Source organism: Acanthisitta chloris, unplaced genomic scaffold (assembly GCF_000695815.1).
Source record: "Acanthisitta chloris isolate BGI_N310 unplaced genomic scaffold, ASM69581v1 scaffold27453, whole genome shotgun sequence".
NCBI lineage: Eukaryota > Metazoa > Chordata > Aves > Passeriformes > Acanthisittidae > Acanthisitta > Acanthisitta chloris.
This window is the reverse complement of record NW_008664684.1, coordinates 1-12,483: the sequence shown is the minus strand read 5'-3', so window position 1 is coordinate 12,483 and position 12,483 is coordinate 1. Positions and strand designations below refer to the sequence as shown.

Here is a 12,483-nt window from a genome sequence, read left to right as displayed (position 1 = left end):
TGCTTCATGACTTTGCCAGACACTGAGATGAGGCTGACAGGCCTGGAGTTTCCCGGCTCCTCCTTGCACCACTTTTTGTGGATTGATGTGACATTTGCCAACTTCCAATTATCTGGGACCTGCCCAGTGAGCCAGGACTGTTGGTAAATGATGGAGAGAGGCTTGGCGAACTCTTTCACCAGCTCCCTCATCACCCTGGGATGGATCCCATCTGGTCCCATAGACTTGTGAGGATCCACGCGGCTAAGCAGATCACTAACCATTTCCTCTCAGATTTCAGGGGGGATATTTGGCTTCTTATCTCTGTCTATCAGCTCTAGAGTCCAGTTGTCCTGAGGACAACTCATTCACTCACATGCCACCTCATTAAACTCTGCCTGGCTGTTAGCAGAAATAGAGGAACTTAGCCATGCCTGACCTGGGTGGGCACAGTCAGGACCATCCCCAGGACACTGAGCCAAGCACTCCCAGTTAACATTTGCACCTCTGCAACCTTTATCATTTGATACAAGACAATTGGCAGTTTTTCCTCTCTTGCCTCAAAGAGGGGTTTGTCACCCTTACAGGGAAGAAATGAGCTGTTAACTGATGGCACAATATCCCAGGAGTAAGCAAGCAGCAAACAAACAAAAAATGATCCTGATTTTCATTTCTTCTGCACAATTATTCCAATTATACCATATATCACATCATTCGCATTGCTACAACAGAGCCTTTTATATCTGCTTGAGTTGTCAGCTTACCTTTAAAAAAGGCTGATAGAAAATGAGGCACTTGCTTTATGCTGATGCAGTTAAGGGAGCTAATTTCAATTCCAAAGCAAACAAGATTTATGCAAGTTAATAGCCTGAGGGGTCCAGGAGCCAACTAAAGTAAGGCTCTTGTTGTTCTGTTTTAATAATCCATGGGACAGTCTGAGGTATTTACATAAATTGAATCTTCCAGAACTCATCTAATTTCCAGGCAATAATTTCCTAGGCGGGGAGGACATTTACTACTAATTTCAGAAATGCACAAACAGCTTTTTCTGGCTTTGCATGTGGCCCTGAAGCATATTTGGGGCAGCATAAAGACAGTTTCCCACTTGGTGCTTATTTGCCAAGATTAAATGCCACTGGGATCAAAAAAAGGTTGGTCTGCAGACTCAACAGTTTACCTCCCCATTGCAGGATCTTCCTCTGTTCAGAAGCTCAAACATTTCCAAGCAATGCAGTGGCATGTGTCAGCAGCTGTTCTTGGGAAAGCCATGTAAAGTTCTATAAAAGCACTAAGTAGCCTGCATTTCAATTAGGCCAGAGATCTGACAAATCACTAAATTGATCTGTCATTAATAAATGATAACTCCTGAAGTTCATTGACCACTCAGAAGAAACATCTAGTTTCTGCTTCTTATGGCAATGTATTGAAAACCAGCTGATTATTTCACCAACAGAAGGGAGTATTTTCCTATCCAAGCCTGGTTTTCCTGAGGAGCTAAATGTAATGAGGTATCTTCAGCGTAACGTTTTCAGCAGAGCTCAGAAAAGTTCATGGCCCTTCCCCGCAAACGTTTATGTTGATATCTGTAGAAATTTTGTAGCAGCCACAAATACAATTTGTCAGTCTTTGTGTTCTTTGTGGCTGCTTCTCCAAGCACCTGCCAAGTACAAGGGCAGTGGAGGCTCAGTGGCTGAGGATGTTCATATTTCAATATCATAGTTCCCACGCTTGTTTACACAGCCCCAGGATCTCTGCTCACAGGGACATGAGCAACAGAAGCTCTGCAACTATTTTCAGCACATCACATCTGGGCTATTTAACAAGATACATTTTCTATTACAAAAATGAATGGAAATCACATAGCAACAAAAACAATCCTTAGCATGATATCAAGGAATATTATAAACGCTCCTCCACCTAGAAGCAGGTGCATTTGGGTTTACTCTTCACACTTACACAAACGGCCTAATTATCCTTGGAACAAGACAAGAAGATGGGGTGAAATTAGAGTAATTTCCTTCAGTTTACAGACCACTTAGACGCAAGATGCTGAGAAGTATCTGTTGGCAATGGAAATACCCAGGCAAAGACCTGCAAAAAGTGGGCACTGATCCTGCAGGAAAGCATCTGTTTGGGACATCCAGGATTCTGAGACACTGACTTAATTAATCCCCTCAGTCACTGACTGGCTAGGGGACACCGATCAGCCCCTCCAGTGTCCTTCTGCCTGAGTGATCAAAGCAGCATGCGGCTCCGGGCAGGCTGTATCAGACCTTCCTCCACACCTGCTGGGATAAGGAGCAGGGCTGTGGCAGACCCTGGCGCTGCCTTGCTTTTGCTAAGGACAAGAATTCAGCCTCTCTAGCATCCATAGCCCAGTACTGCATCCCCTGTAAGATGGTGACCCCCTGTGGAAAGCTTATAGGTTACATGTACCAGGCTACAACAGGTGAGAAAGGAAGGCTTTAATTAGTCCTAGGGATCTGGGGGACCCAGGGACCACTTCTCCCTGCCGGAAATTCATCCAATACTTTCGCTCGCTCTGCTCTTCCCTGCTAACTGTGCCATGGGCAGCAGTGGTGCCTTTTTCTCTCTTCCAGTTCTGGGAGACATAAGTGCAATGGTCGGACACCTGTCTTTCAGGAGAGCTTGTGAAACAGCATCTTCCACAAGACAACACAAATGCCCCAGTAAAATGCAGATGGTGATGATCAAGCCCAGGAAAGAGCAGCCCAAATGTCAGCAGAGGGACATTTGGTCACATCTGCAGCTTATGTGCTGGTTTCAGATGACATCACACAGCACCTCCTCCAAGGGTAGGTGTTCCCTCAACATTCCCTATAAAAATAAAATCTAAAAAAGTAAACATAAAAATTTAAACCTTGCTTGCCTTTGTCAGTGTTTCAGACCAAGGTCCAGTCGATGCTTCTCTGTTGGCTAAAGCAGCATTTTGCAGTACCCTGCTCCTCTTGCAGTGGGTACATTCACTCCACAGGAAAGTTTCAAAGGAGCTTGAACAAAGTATTCAGAGATGCCACACCAGGTGACATACAGCCCCTTGTATAAGGCATGCCCTGGACCAGAGGTTCCCGAACAGAAGATTCAATGAAAGGCCAAGATATTTTCTGTGACTTCAGGGGAATTTGGGGCCCATTTCAATACAAGACCCTTTGCTGCCTGCACTGCCAGTGCCAGGCACTGAAGCCCCCACAGAGAGCAAAGTGTTCTGCTCTTGTGCTGGCTGCATTTGCTTTGGGCAGCATCAGGGTGAAGGAGCAGACATCAGCACTGTGTCTGCTCACCAGATTCACTGACAGGCATCAATCCCAAGACTGGCCCCTGCTCTCCAGCTCAGCTGGGTTAGCATAGCCCTGCAGGCACAAAGAGAGGAGATGCTCACCAGTTGCTGCAGCCCTTTCACAAGTGTCCTCTAAGCAGCACCTGGGCAACGTTTCTCCATTAAATTTAAACTGCTTGAAGGCCAATTGGAGTGTTACAGATTTCTCAATCCCCTTTTAAAAATGTAAAAAAACCACATTAAGGCTGTCAGGCAGCTTACAGCCAGGCCCAGAGCTAGGCTTGTTCCCAAGCAAGTCACTTTGGCGTACCGTATTGCCTTAGATCAAAATTTGTCTTTGGCACCAGGCTCTACCATATGCATTACCCCCAGGATGGGCAAGGATGATGTGGGCCTTACCCCTGAGCCACAGCTTTGCACCATCCCAGCACTCCCCATCCTGTCCTGGTAGAACACAGAGAGCACTGGTGCTGACTGGAAGCTCTCCAGATAGCCCACACATACGGAGGCAACATCCTCACGTTCTTTTCTTCTAGCCCAGACACAGTGAAGCACTGAGCACTTTGCCTCTTCTGAGGACAAACAGGCTAATTTCAGTGCACCCAGTATGAAATGTAGTAGGTATCTGAAATGTGACAAAAACATGTCAGTCTAGGGCCAGTATTTAATTTCTCACTCACTACTCACTGCTCACTCTCACTACTTCCTGATCGAACTGGCTCTGTTGATAGCCAGAGAATGCTCAGTGGAGCATCTGAAAACCTGTCAGGCATTTTTCCTCCCACCTTTCCTTTCAATATCATCTGAGAAGCTCTGTGGTTAGTACTCAGCTGACAATCTTTGTGATGAGGCGGAAAAAAATTGGTTTACAGCAGCCATGGCTCTTCCCTAGTGAATCCCACCCTGCCAGACCCAAGCACAGACCAGCCTCTTTTCCTACAAGTCCTGAGCACATATCAGCCTGTCCCACAGTGGACACAAACCACACTGTCTTCCCCGTGCAGCCCCAGGCACAGTGGGCCCCAATGACATCTGTGTGGGGGATTCAGTATCTAGCTCTATTCTCCAGTGCTACAGACAGGGTTTATTTGCAGCAGCTGCTTCAACCAGTGGATGCAAGCTTTCTTAATTCCCATTAGAGGTGGTAAACAGGGAGTCAAAATGAGATTTTTCTGAGATTTGTGCTGGATTGATGTGCCTGTGCTCTTATTCCTTTAATAGCTGAACTTCTTGCTTCCTAGCACAAGCATCTGCAGGTAGCATTTTCCTACATGTTGGACAGATTAGTTTAAAACAGCAGATCAAAAAAAGTTTCTTGCCAGTTCTCCAACTTCCTATCAAACTGAGATCCCAGACAGTTTTGTTCAAAAGCCTCTGAGCAAGCCAGCTGGGCAAAAAGCACGTCAGAGCTGTGGAAACATCATGTTTCATTATTCTCTCAACATTTCGCAGAATAATTTTCACTGAACCATCTGGGGTGTGCAGGACACACAAAATGTTGGATGGAATAGGAAAAACATTTCCATCTATGCTATCTGGCTGACACAGAAAGCAGTGAAAAGACCTACTGTGATAAAATAGGTAATTAAAAATCTGTAGTAATTGTAACAAGTCCCATGAGCTTTATCAAGGGAAGGTCGGTGTAATTAGCCGACCTGCCCAGCCAAGCTGTGCTCAGAGGCCCAAAACTAATTTCTTTGTTTTATAGGCTATTGCTCATCTTGTTGCTCCTGAAGAGTTCCCACACATCCCTTCTGGAACCAGCCCTATGATCCCCAAGCTCATCAAATTGTGCCTCTGCACAGCCAGAGCTTGGTATATCCAGCTTTGGCTGGACAAGCTACAAGCGGGTATGTAAAGAGCATCTTTCACAATGGCTCTGGTGCCCCCTCTCCTCTGGAGAAGACATGCCTAGAACTAGCATGGCTGCACTTCAAACCACACTCACATGAAAAGCCTGGCCAACCTTTTCTCTGGCTTCTTTAGTACAATTGGTTCTTCCAGCTTGGCTGGTCATCAAGCTAACACCAGGCTCAGTAACCACAGGAGTCTCCTGGTGCTGCTGTGTGTGCGAAAATCACTCTGCTTTTGGCCTTTGGCACCCAGAAGGGAGGAACTTCCCTAGATAGCTGCTTAGGATGGATCCTGGCACAGCCTGTTTTGCACCTAGGTCAACTCAGGACTACAACATTGATGGAGCAAGCAGTGGGTGAAGAGACATGGTCCCCGGCTCTGCAGCTGTCACAGCTGCCATATGCTGAAGGGTGGCAATTCATTTTCCTCTCTGGCATGTAGCAACCTGCAGCCCAGCAGAACTCATCACTGCAGCAACTCAACCAGGAGATGACAGAGGGTTGAAGATGTTCAGAGGGAAGTGGTCCATGCTTCCCCCATCACTAATCAGGGCAGGGTGTCTGCATGAGGCAATAGCAGTAACCTTACTCCCCACCCCACAGTCAAGGGTGGGCAATGTTACTGGGAATAAGGATGAAGTTCCACTGATGTTAATGCCACATGCTTAATGCCAGTTTTAGCCACTTCTGGCACTTGGAGATGGTAACTTTCCTTCAGGGATGTCAGGTCTACTCTCCTTGACCCCATGAGAATGGAAGAAAACAACTACCCACCTGTACAGATGGAAGGACTTCACCTCGAACAAGGGAGAGGGGTATGCTTAGTGTGAACATCACTACTTCACCGGAAACCATTCTTTTCCAGCTAATTTTTTTATTCAAAATATTAAATTACTTCCCCCACAAGGCCTGAGTCCCAGTTTGTTCTGCAGCTGAGTGCTTAAAAGAAAATGGGTGGAGATGGCACAGCACAAGATATGGCATTTCTCAGATGGTGGGGAAGAAAGGACAGTGCCTCCCAGCAAGTCATGGTGAGCCACTGAAGGTTTTTCTCCAGATGGAAGCAGAGAAAGGTTTCCCCATCATCAGCCCCATGCAGACACATACCCACATCCACCTCCAGGAAGGTCAGAAATAGCACCCGGCACACACCCCAACACTCATCCCACCAGCTTATCATGGGGATGAGCAGCTGAGCTTCTCCTTTTCTTCCCTGCTGCAAAATCCTACAGAAGGAGCCCACTAGCTTACAGAGGTTGAGCAATACCATGTGAGTGAGTGACAATGACAGAAAAGAGGCTTTAGCATGTGTCACCTCAAGCCCTTGGTCCTGTCCCAGGGTCTACCATCCCAGTGAGCCATGAGGTATTTGTACAGTAAAGACTGCAGGTTAGCTGCTCTTCTAACTCAAGAAGAGTCCTCCTCACTCCTCCTTGACCAGCCTGGGACAGTGCTGCCTGGAGAGGAGCACCAGGCACCTGCCCTCCCACCTTCTCACCCACAAGCCACCATCAAAGCTGGGTGACAAGAGTCATGGAAGGACTCAGCATTGTCAGCAATGACCCAACTTAGGACACTTTCCTGCTCAACCTGCAGAAATGATCTCCAGATCACCACTGCATCCCACAAGTAAAGGGATACAAAGTCTTACCTCTCCAGTGTCAAAAGATAAAGCGCCAAGATTCAAAACAGGATGTGGGTTTAATCGGCAAATCCAATCCCCTGAGGGATCTACACTACAGTGATTCTAAGGCACTGCATGTTACCACTGAATACAAACAACCTAGCATCTCCAAACACTCACTAAGAGGTCTCCACACCTTAGGCTAGGCACTACTGTACATCCTGAGCACATGAACATGGGCAGCAGCACTGGGTGGCCCAGAATGAGGGCTGCAGGTTGACCTGGATCCTCGCATGGACATTTCCTCTCATAATTGCAGGAAATTGCAATTTAGGCTGTGTGCTGGAGGAAGTGTCCATACCTGTCAGGAGTGATGATATAGCTTCAACTATCTCAGAAAAACCCTGTAGGGCCATGTCCCAGGGAGCACCATAAGCAGGGGATGAGGCAGGAGCTGGAGGGACTCCAACACTAGCCATGCCCTTCCCAACAGTCCTACAGGGTCTCAGCATGGCTGGCAGAGCCATGGGTGGGACAAGGTCAATCAACAGCCCCAGACACAGCAAGAGGATGAACCAGGACCAGGGTCCCTACAGAAAGCCTGGCCTGGAGTAGGAGAAGGGCCTGGAGACAATGCTACAAGGCAGGTCCAAGGTCCATGCAGCAGCCAGGGCTGCAAATAAGAACACATTTAGTGCAGCTCAGACAGGGACAGAGGATCCAGACTTGAGCTTAAGTGAGGTCCTGGGCCATGGACAGAGGTGTGTTTGGGTGTTCATTGCTTGGTCAATGCTAATGAGGATAATGAGGATATAGTCCTGCTCTCTGCAACTGAGCATGCCATAGCTGTGGCACACCAGTAATACCCACAGGCTCCAAAACCATCATGACTTTCACAGCAGTATGTCTCAGCTGTGCTTTGCAGAGCTGGGAGCCTAAGTCCATGTGAGCACAGGTCTGCAAGTGCAGGCACTGCTAAGGAGACCTACACTTCTTACACAGTTGGCCTCAAATCTCTCCCTGAGAACCAGAGCCAGGAAACAACCTTGGGTTCACAAGCTGCAGCAGCAGAAAAGCACTGAACCCTGTAAGTTTCAGAAAGAATGACCCCACAATTTATCCATCAGATGCAAGCAAATCATAACAAGAGACAACATGAAACAAGCACTTTCCTGATCACTTCCCCACATCTGTCACCAACATTTGAAAAAGTCAGGCACTGAATGCAGCTAAAAATAAGGGCTTGGTGTTCAGCTGACTGAGTCACCGCCAGCCAGCTAAGCAGAAAGATCTGCCAAGCAAAAGGGCCTGGCAGGGGAACTTCTACTATTGCTCTTAGCCTGTTGCAAATGCAAAGAAATACAGCCCACAGAGGAAGGTGTTTAAATTAGGTCAGGCTGTTTTGGCATTTGCTCCAAGTGGAGAGCACATAGGGATAATCACCAAATCTGACACTCAGCAGCTTGTGAGGATTGGGTAATCTGTGCTATTTGTTCGTGCCCTTAGTCATTAGCATTTCAACATGAAAATGCAGTATCTTTGGATTCAGGAGTTCATAATGCTCATACTCTCATTTTCTCTGGCACAGATACTCCTTTTTCCCCACATGCTGTTCCAAGCTCCTGGTTAATAAATACAGCAAAGCAGTGGAAATGCCTAGTTATGTCCATCTGCATCCTCATTTCTTGCCTCATCTCCTTTCTAAGGCGATCAGTGCAATTACCTATCCAGGCCTTAAGCCAAGATGACAGAACAGAAATAGAGGCAAATCCACCAAAAGCATGAGGGAACCCCTTCACCACTGCCTCATGCTTGTATGCATAGACTAGAAAAGCAGGGATAAGCATGTATGAATGGAGTAACCAGAAAAGGACAAGTGAGGACACCTGAGAAGCTTGACACCAGGATTTCCAGGGTCAACAGGGTTACTGACCCAAAACCACTGCAGACACACCTGCACAGTCACGACCTGGATGGCAAGGAAAATGGGCCACCTTCATGCACAGCACTCAGCAATAATGGGGTGACAATGGGGCAACAGAGGGAATAATTCCTATCGGATCTGAGCACAATCTGGATGGAGATCCTTGGTGTCAGGCAACCAGCTCATCCTACCAACATGAATAAAGATCTGGCCTTACGCTCACCACAAGCTTGTCAAACCCCAGCAATGATGGGAAGTGGCATTCCCCTTGGAAAAAAGGGCAATCCACAGAAGATGCATTCCCAGGGAGCTGGACTCACTTTATCTGTGTGTGAGATTTACACCAAAAGGAACACATTTACTTCAAAGGTCAGAAAAAGCAAAGACACAAAGTAGAAAATGTACTATCAGGACTATGCAGAATAAGAAGCATCCCAATATTTCACCTCAGCACCTTCACCTACTCCAAACTCCTTCTCTTGACCTGACACCTTCCCTTATTACCTGAAGATGAATCTTTTATCACAGGGATTCTGGTCCTTCCTTCCAGCCTTCTCTCAAGAGTGAAAAACCAAAAGACCTCTTGTATGCATACCTTGTATGACTTGCCTTCTGTCTCTTTTGCTTGGGATCTGCACATCTCAAGGCAATGAGAAGCTGTAATTTTGTTGGGGTTTTTTTTCTAGACCTGGAGCTGTCTTTCCCTGTGATGCTCACACCAACACCAAACATGGTGCCACACTGACTGAAGCTGGCAGCAATGTGTCTGAGTGAGTGAAAGAACCCTACAGGCTTGTACATGCCCTTGGATTTAGAGGGTCACTTCTGAGCAACATTCAGGCTCACAGAACAAAGCCAGGCTTTGTGGATGATATCAATTTGCTATAAAACAACACTGGCTGACATTTCCTCCTTATCAGGTACCCACTTAACACTAATTACTAACACTGCCTCCCCTCACTGGGCTGTCCTCAGCCTAAATAAGGTTATGGGTTTCAGGGTCACCTGCCCTTTCCCATGCAGGCATGGTATGCCAAATTTCCTTCCAATACAAATTCATTACAGTTTAACAGTTAACACCTCAGCCAGTTCTCAGAAATGCTGATGGGTGCTGATCTTCTCTGCTCATGGATTTAAAGGCATTTGTCCAGATCAGACAACATTCAAATTCCCTACAGGTAATACACAGACAGATATAGTTCAGTCTCCCCCAAGACAGACTACTCACAGATCCACTCCAGGCATCTCTGCTTGCAATGGGAACTGTCATGGGTCAGGGACACATGCCAAAAGAGCTGTTTTCTTAGCAGTCATAGTTTAAGTTATAAATTAAGGGAGCTTAATTACTGCTTGGACTGGAAGGAAAGCATCAGGGATTCCTGTTCAGAAAAAGCTAGGGATATATCCTGTAAAGAGCATAGGCCATTGGAAACAAGGGTTCCTGAAACACCTCAAAAGCAGTGCAGAAAGACACTGGAATGGTTAATTTTTGCACAGCTGCATATGCAGCCTTGCAACAGAGTAGTACAGCAGCCAGCACCCAAAACAATCACAGCCTCCATACCAGCTTTGGTTATTCTTCCCAAGACCAAGTTATTTACAAAAGCAGAGCATTTCTCCAGTGAAAACAGCTTAGACTTCCATCTCTTACTCAAAACCTGATCAGGTTAAGGGACAAGAAGACATGTTTTGTCTCCCTTGTGATCATAAGCCCATATTACTTCTCATCCCATTCTTTCGGCAGGACAGACTAGGTGACAAATGAAAGCAAACCCTCCCTCCAGGACAGCAGACGATCAAAGAAAAACACACATCACAGCAATTATTAATTAAGCTTTTATGTTTACAGTAGTCACTTAACCAGGAAACTAAGGGGGTTTAATTAGAATTCTGATGCTGGAGTGACTTCATTGGGAAAGCTGTAGGATGACCAGAACAGCTGCTCTTAAACATTTTTCCAAAGAAGAAAAAGTTGAGATCATACTGTGCTTTAGAAGTAAAGTTACATGGTTTAATTTGCATAGCACAAGCATATGTAAGTAGCTGGATTAACAGGCTTTGATAAAGCCCATCTCAATTTGTGTTATTGCTTTTCTTTTAGATCTGAGCAACTGGTTGCTGGTCTCTGCTGGAACCAAGGTAAGCTTACTGGCACTTACTGCTCAGTAGCTCAATTCGGTTGAGCCAAGGAACATTCAACACTACGAAGTTGCAAATGGTGTGCTAAGGAGAGAAAGAAAAAAGTAGTTATCAGATTAAGAGCATAAACCAGTGTGATTTACCAGTGCTCTACACTTCTGGAGCTCTCTAGATCTGCCTTCTCCATACAAGTACTCTGGAACTCTTGTTTGTACCCCCTCAGGATGAATCATGTCTCTCAAACAAACCCCAACATACAAAGCTGAGCAGTCAGCACCGCTGAGGATCAAGTTACCTTCTTTATCCACCCACAGAGGAAAGCCACCCACAGGGAATATACATATACGCATATCACTGCCATTAACAGAAGGAATGAAGTGCTACAGAAAAACTAGACTCGGGCCAGATCAAGGCAGACATTTGGTGCTCCCATCCAAGTACTCTGTACAGGGCATTGCCATTAGACAAAACACCCATGTAACAGCTTGGTGGGCACGGAGAGCAGGGGCAATCTGCCTCTTGTGGGCAGTGCTTCGCCCAAAGCTCTGTTCACAGGAACACAAGTCCTTCAGGAAAGCATGCCAAGCCAAGCACATTTACACCACCATGGTAAAGAAGAGCCAAGAATGGAATGGAGACTGAGGACCCTTGATGGAGAGTCATGAGACCTGTAGGCTTGGCAGAGTCTCCTCCACATATCCTTCTGAGCCAGACCATGAGCACTTGTTAAGAGGATTGAGGCACACAGTGCTCCAGCTTCAGAGCCCTACTTATAAAACAGGCAAAAGGCCCAGCCTTCTCTGACGTCATCATCCAGCAAGGCAAGTTCTGCAAGGGCAGTACCTTGTTACATGTAAAGGCATGATGTCTCCGATCTTGGCTGGGGCAGACAGGGGACACAGCCCACAGCCCTCAGTACTACAGCAACCAGAGGGATGGGGTTGGAAACTGGGGAGCCTGCACACTGCCCTGGAGCCTACCTTAGCCATCTGCGGCTCGTTGTGCAAAGCACAGCGCTGGAGATCTGCCGCTGGCTTCGTGCAAGTCGTCCGGGCAATCTCCACTTCCATTATGTACTTGACTCCGGCCACAATCTGCAACAAGACCAGTCAGCAGAGGCAGCTTTATTTTCAGCACACACAGAAGAGCTCTCTGACGAGAGAAGCCTAACAAAGAGGCAGCAGCTTTCCTGTTACATGATGGAAACCAGACCAGCAAAGTAGAGAGGGGACTACACATGGCAACCCCCACGAAAGAGGCACCTGGCACTCTTTCAGAAACAGGAAACAAAATCCAAGTAAACACATCGCAGTGAACAGCTTCCTCAGCCATAAACAGAGACGTGTTAACTCATCAGAAGCACAGGGAAGTCACTGACTTCTTCAATAACACGCAGCACTCAAGGGCACTCAGACTGACAGGAGCCAAGCTATTAAAAAGGGGGTTTATTCACTTTCTGTGGGAAAAAGCCGCAGAACCGCTGAGGCCCGAGGCCTGTCCTGCCTCCACGAGACTCCCAGCGGCCTCACTCCTCCCCAGCCGTCCCGGGCGCTCCCCTGCCTCTTGGCGCTGATGACCCGCACCACCCGGCTGGAGTACATGTCGTTGCTGGCCCTGTTGTACGTAGTGATGGCGAACTGCAGGGCCCGCTGCAGGCCCTCGTCGT

At 47.1% G+C, this 12,483-nt stretch overlaps 1 protein-coding gene across 1 annotated transcript; it reads right to left on the bottom strand.

Moving 5' to 3' along the window:
* Nucleotides 1–10,496: 10,496 nt before the first annotated feature.
* On the bottom strand, nucleotides 10,497–12,480 carry LOC103799165 (cystatin-like; the record flags this gene model as incomplete). The annotated part of the gene is made up of 3 exons (XM_009071466.1): nucleotides 10,497–10,901; nucleotides 11,798–11,911; nucleotides 12,368–12,480. Coding segments are annotated over 3 exons (305 nt in total), but the record flags the coding sequence as incomplete, so codon positions are not given.
* Between the last annotated feature and the right edge of the window lie 3 nt (nucleotides 12,481–12,483).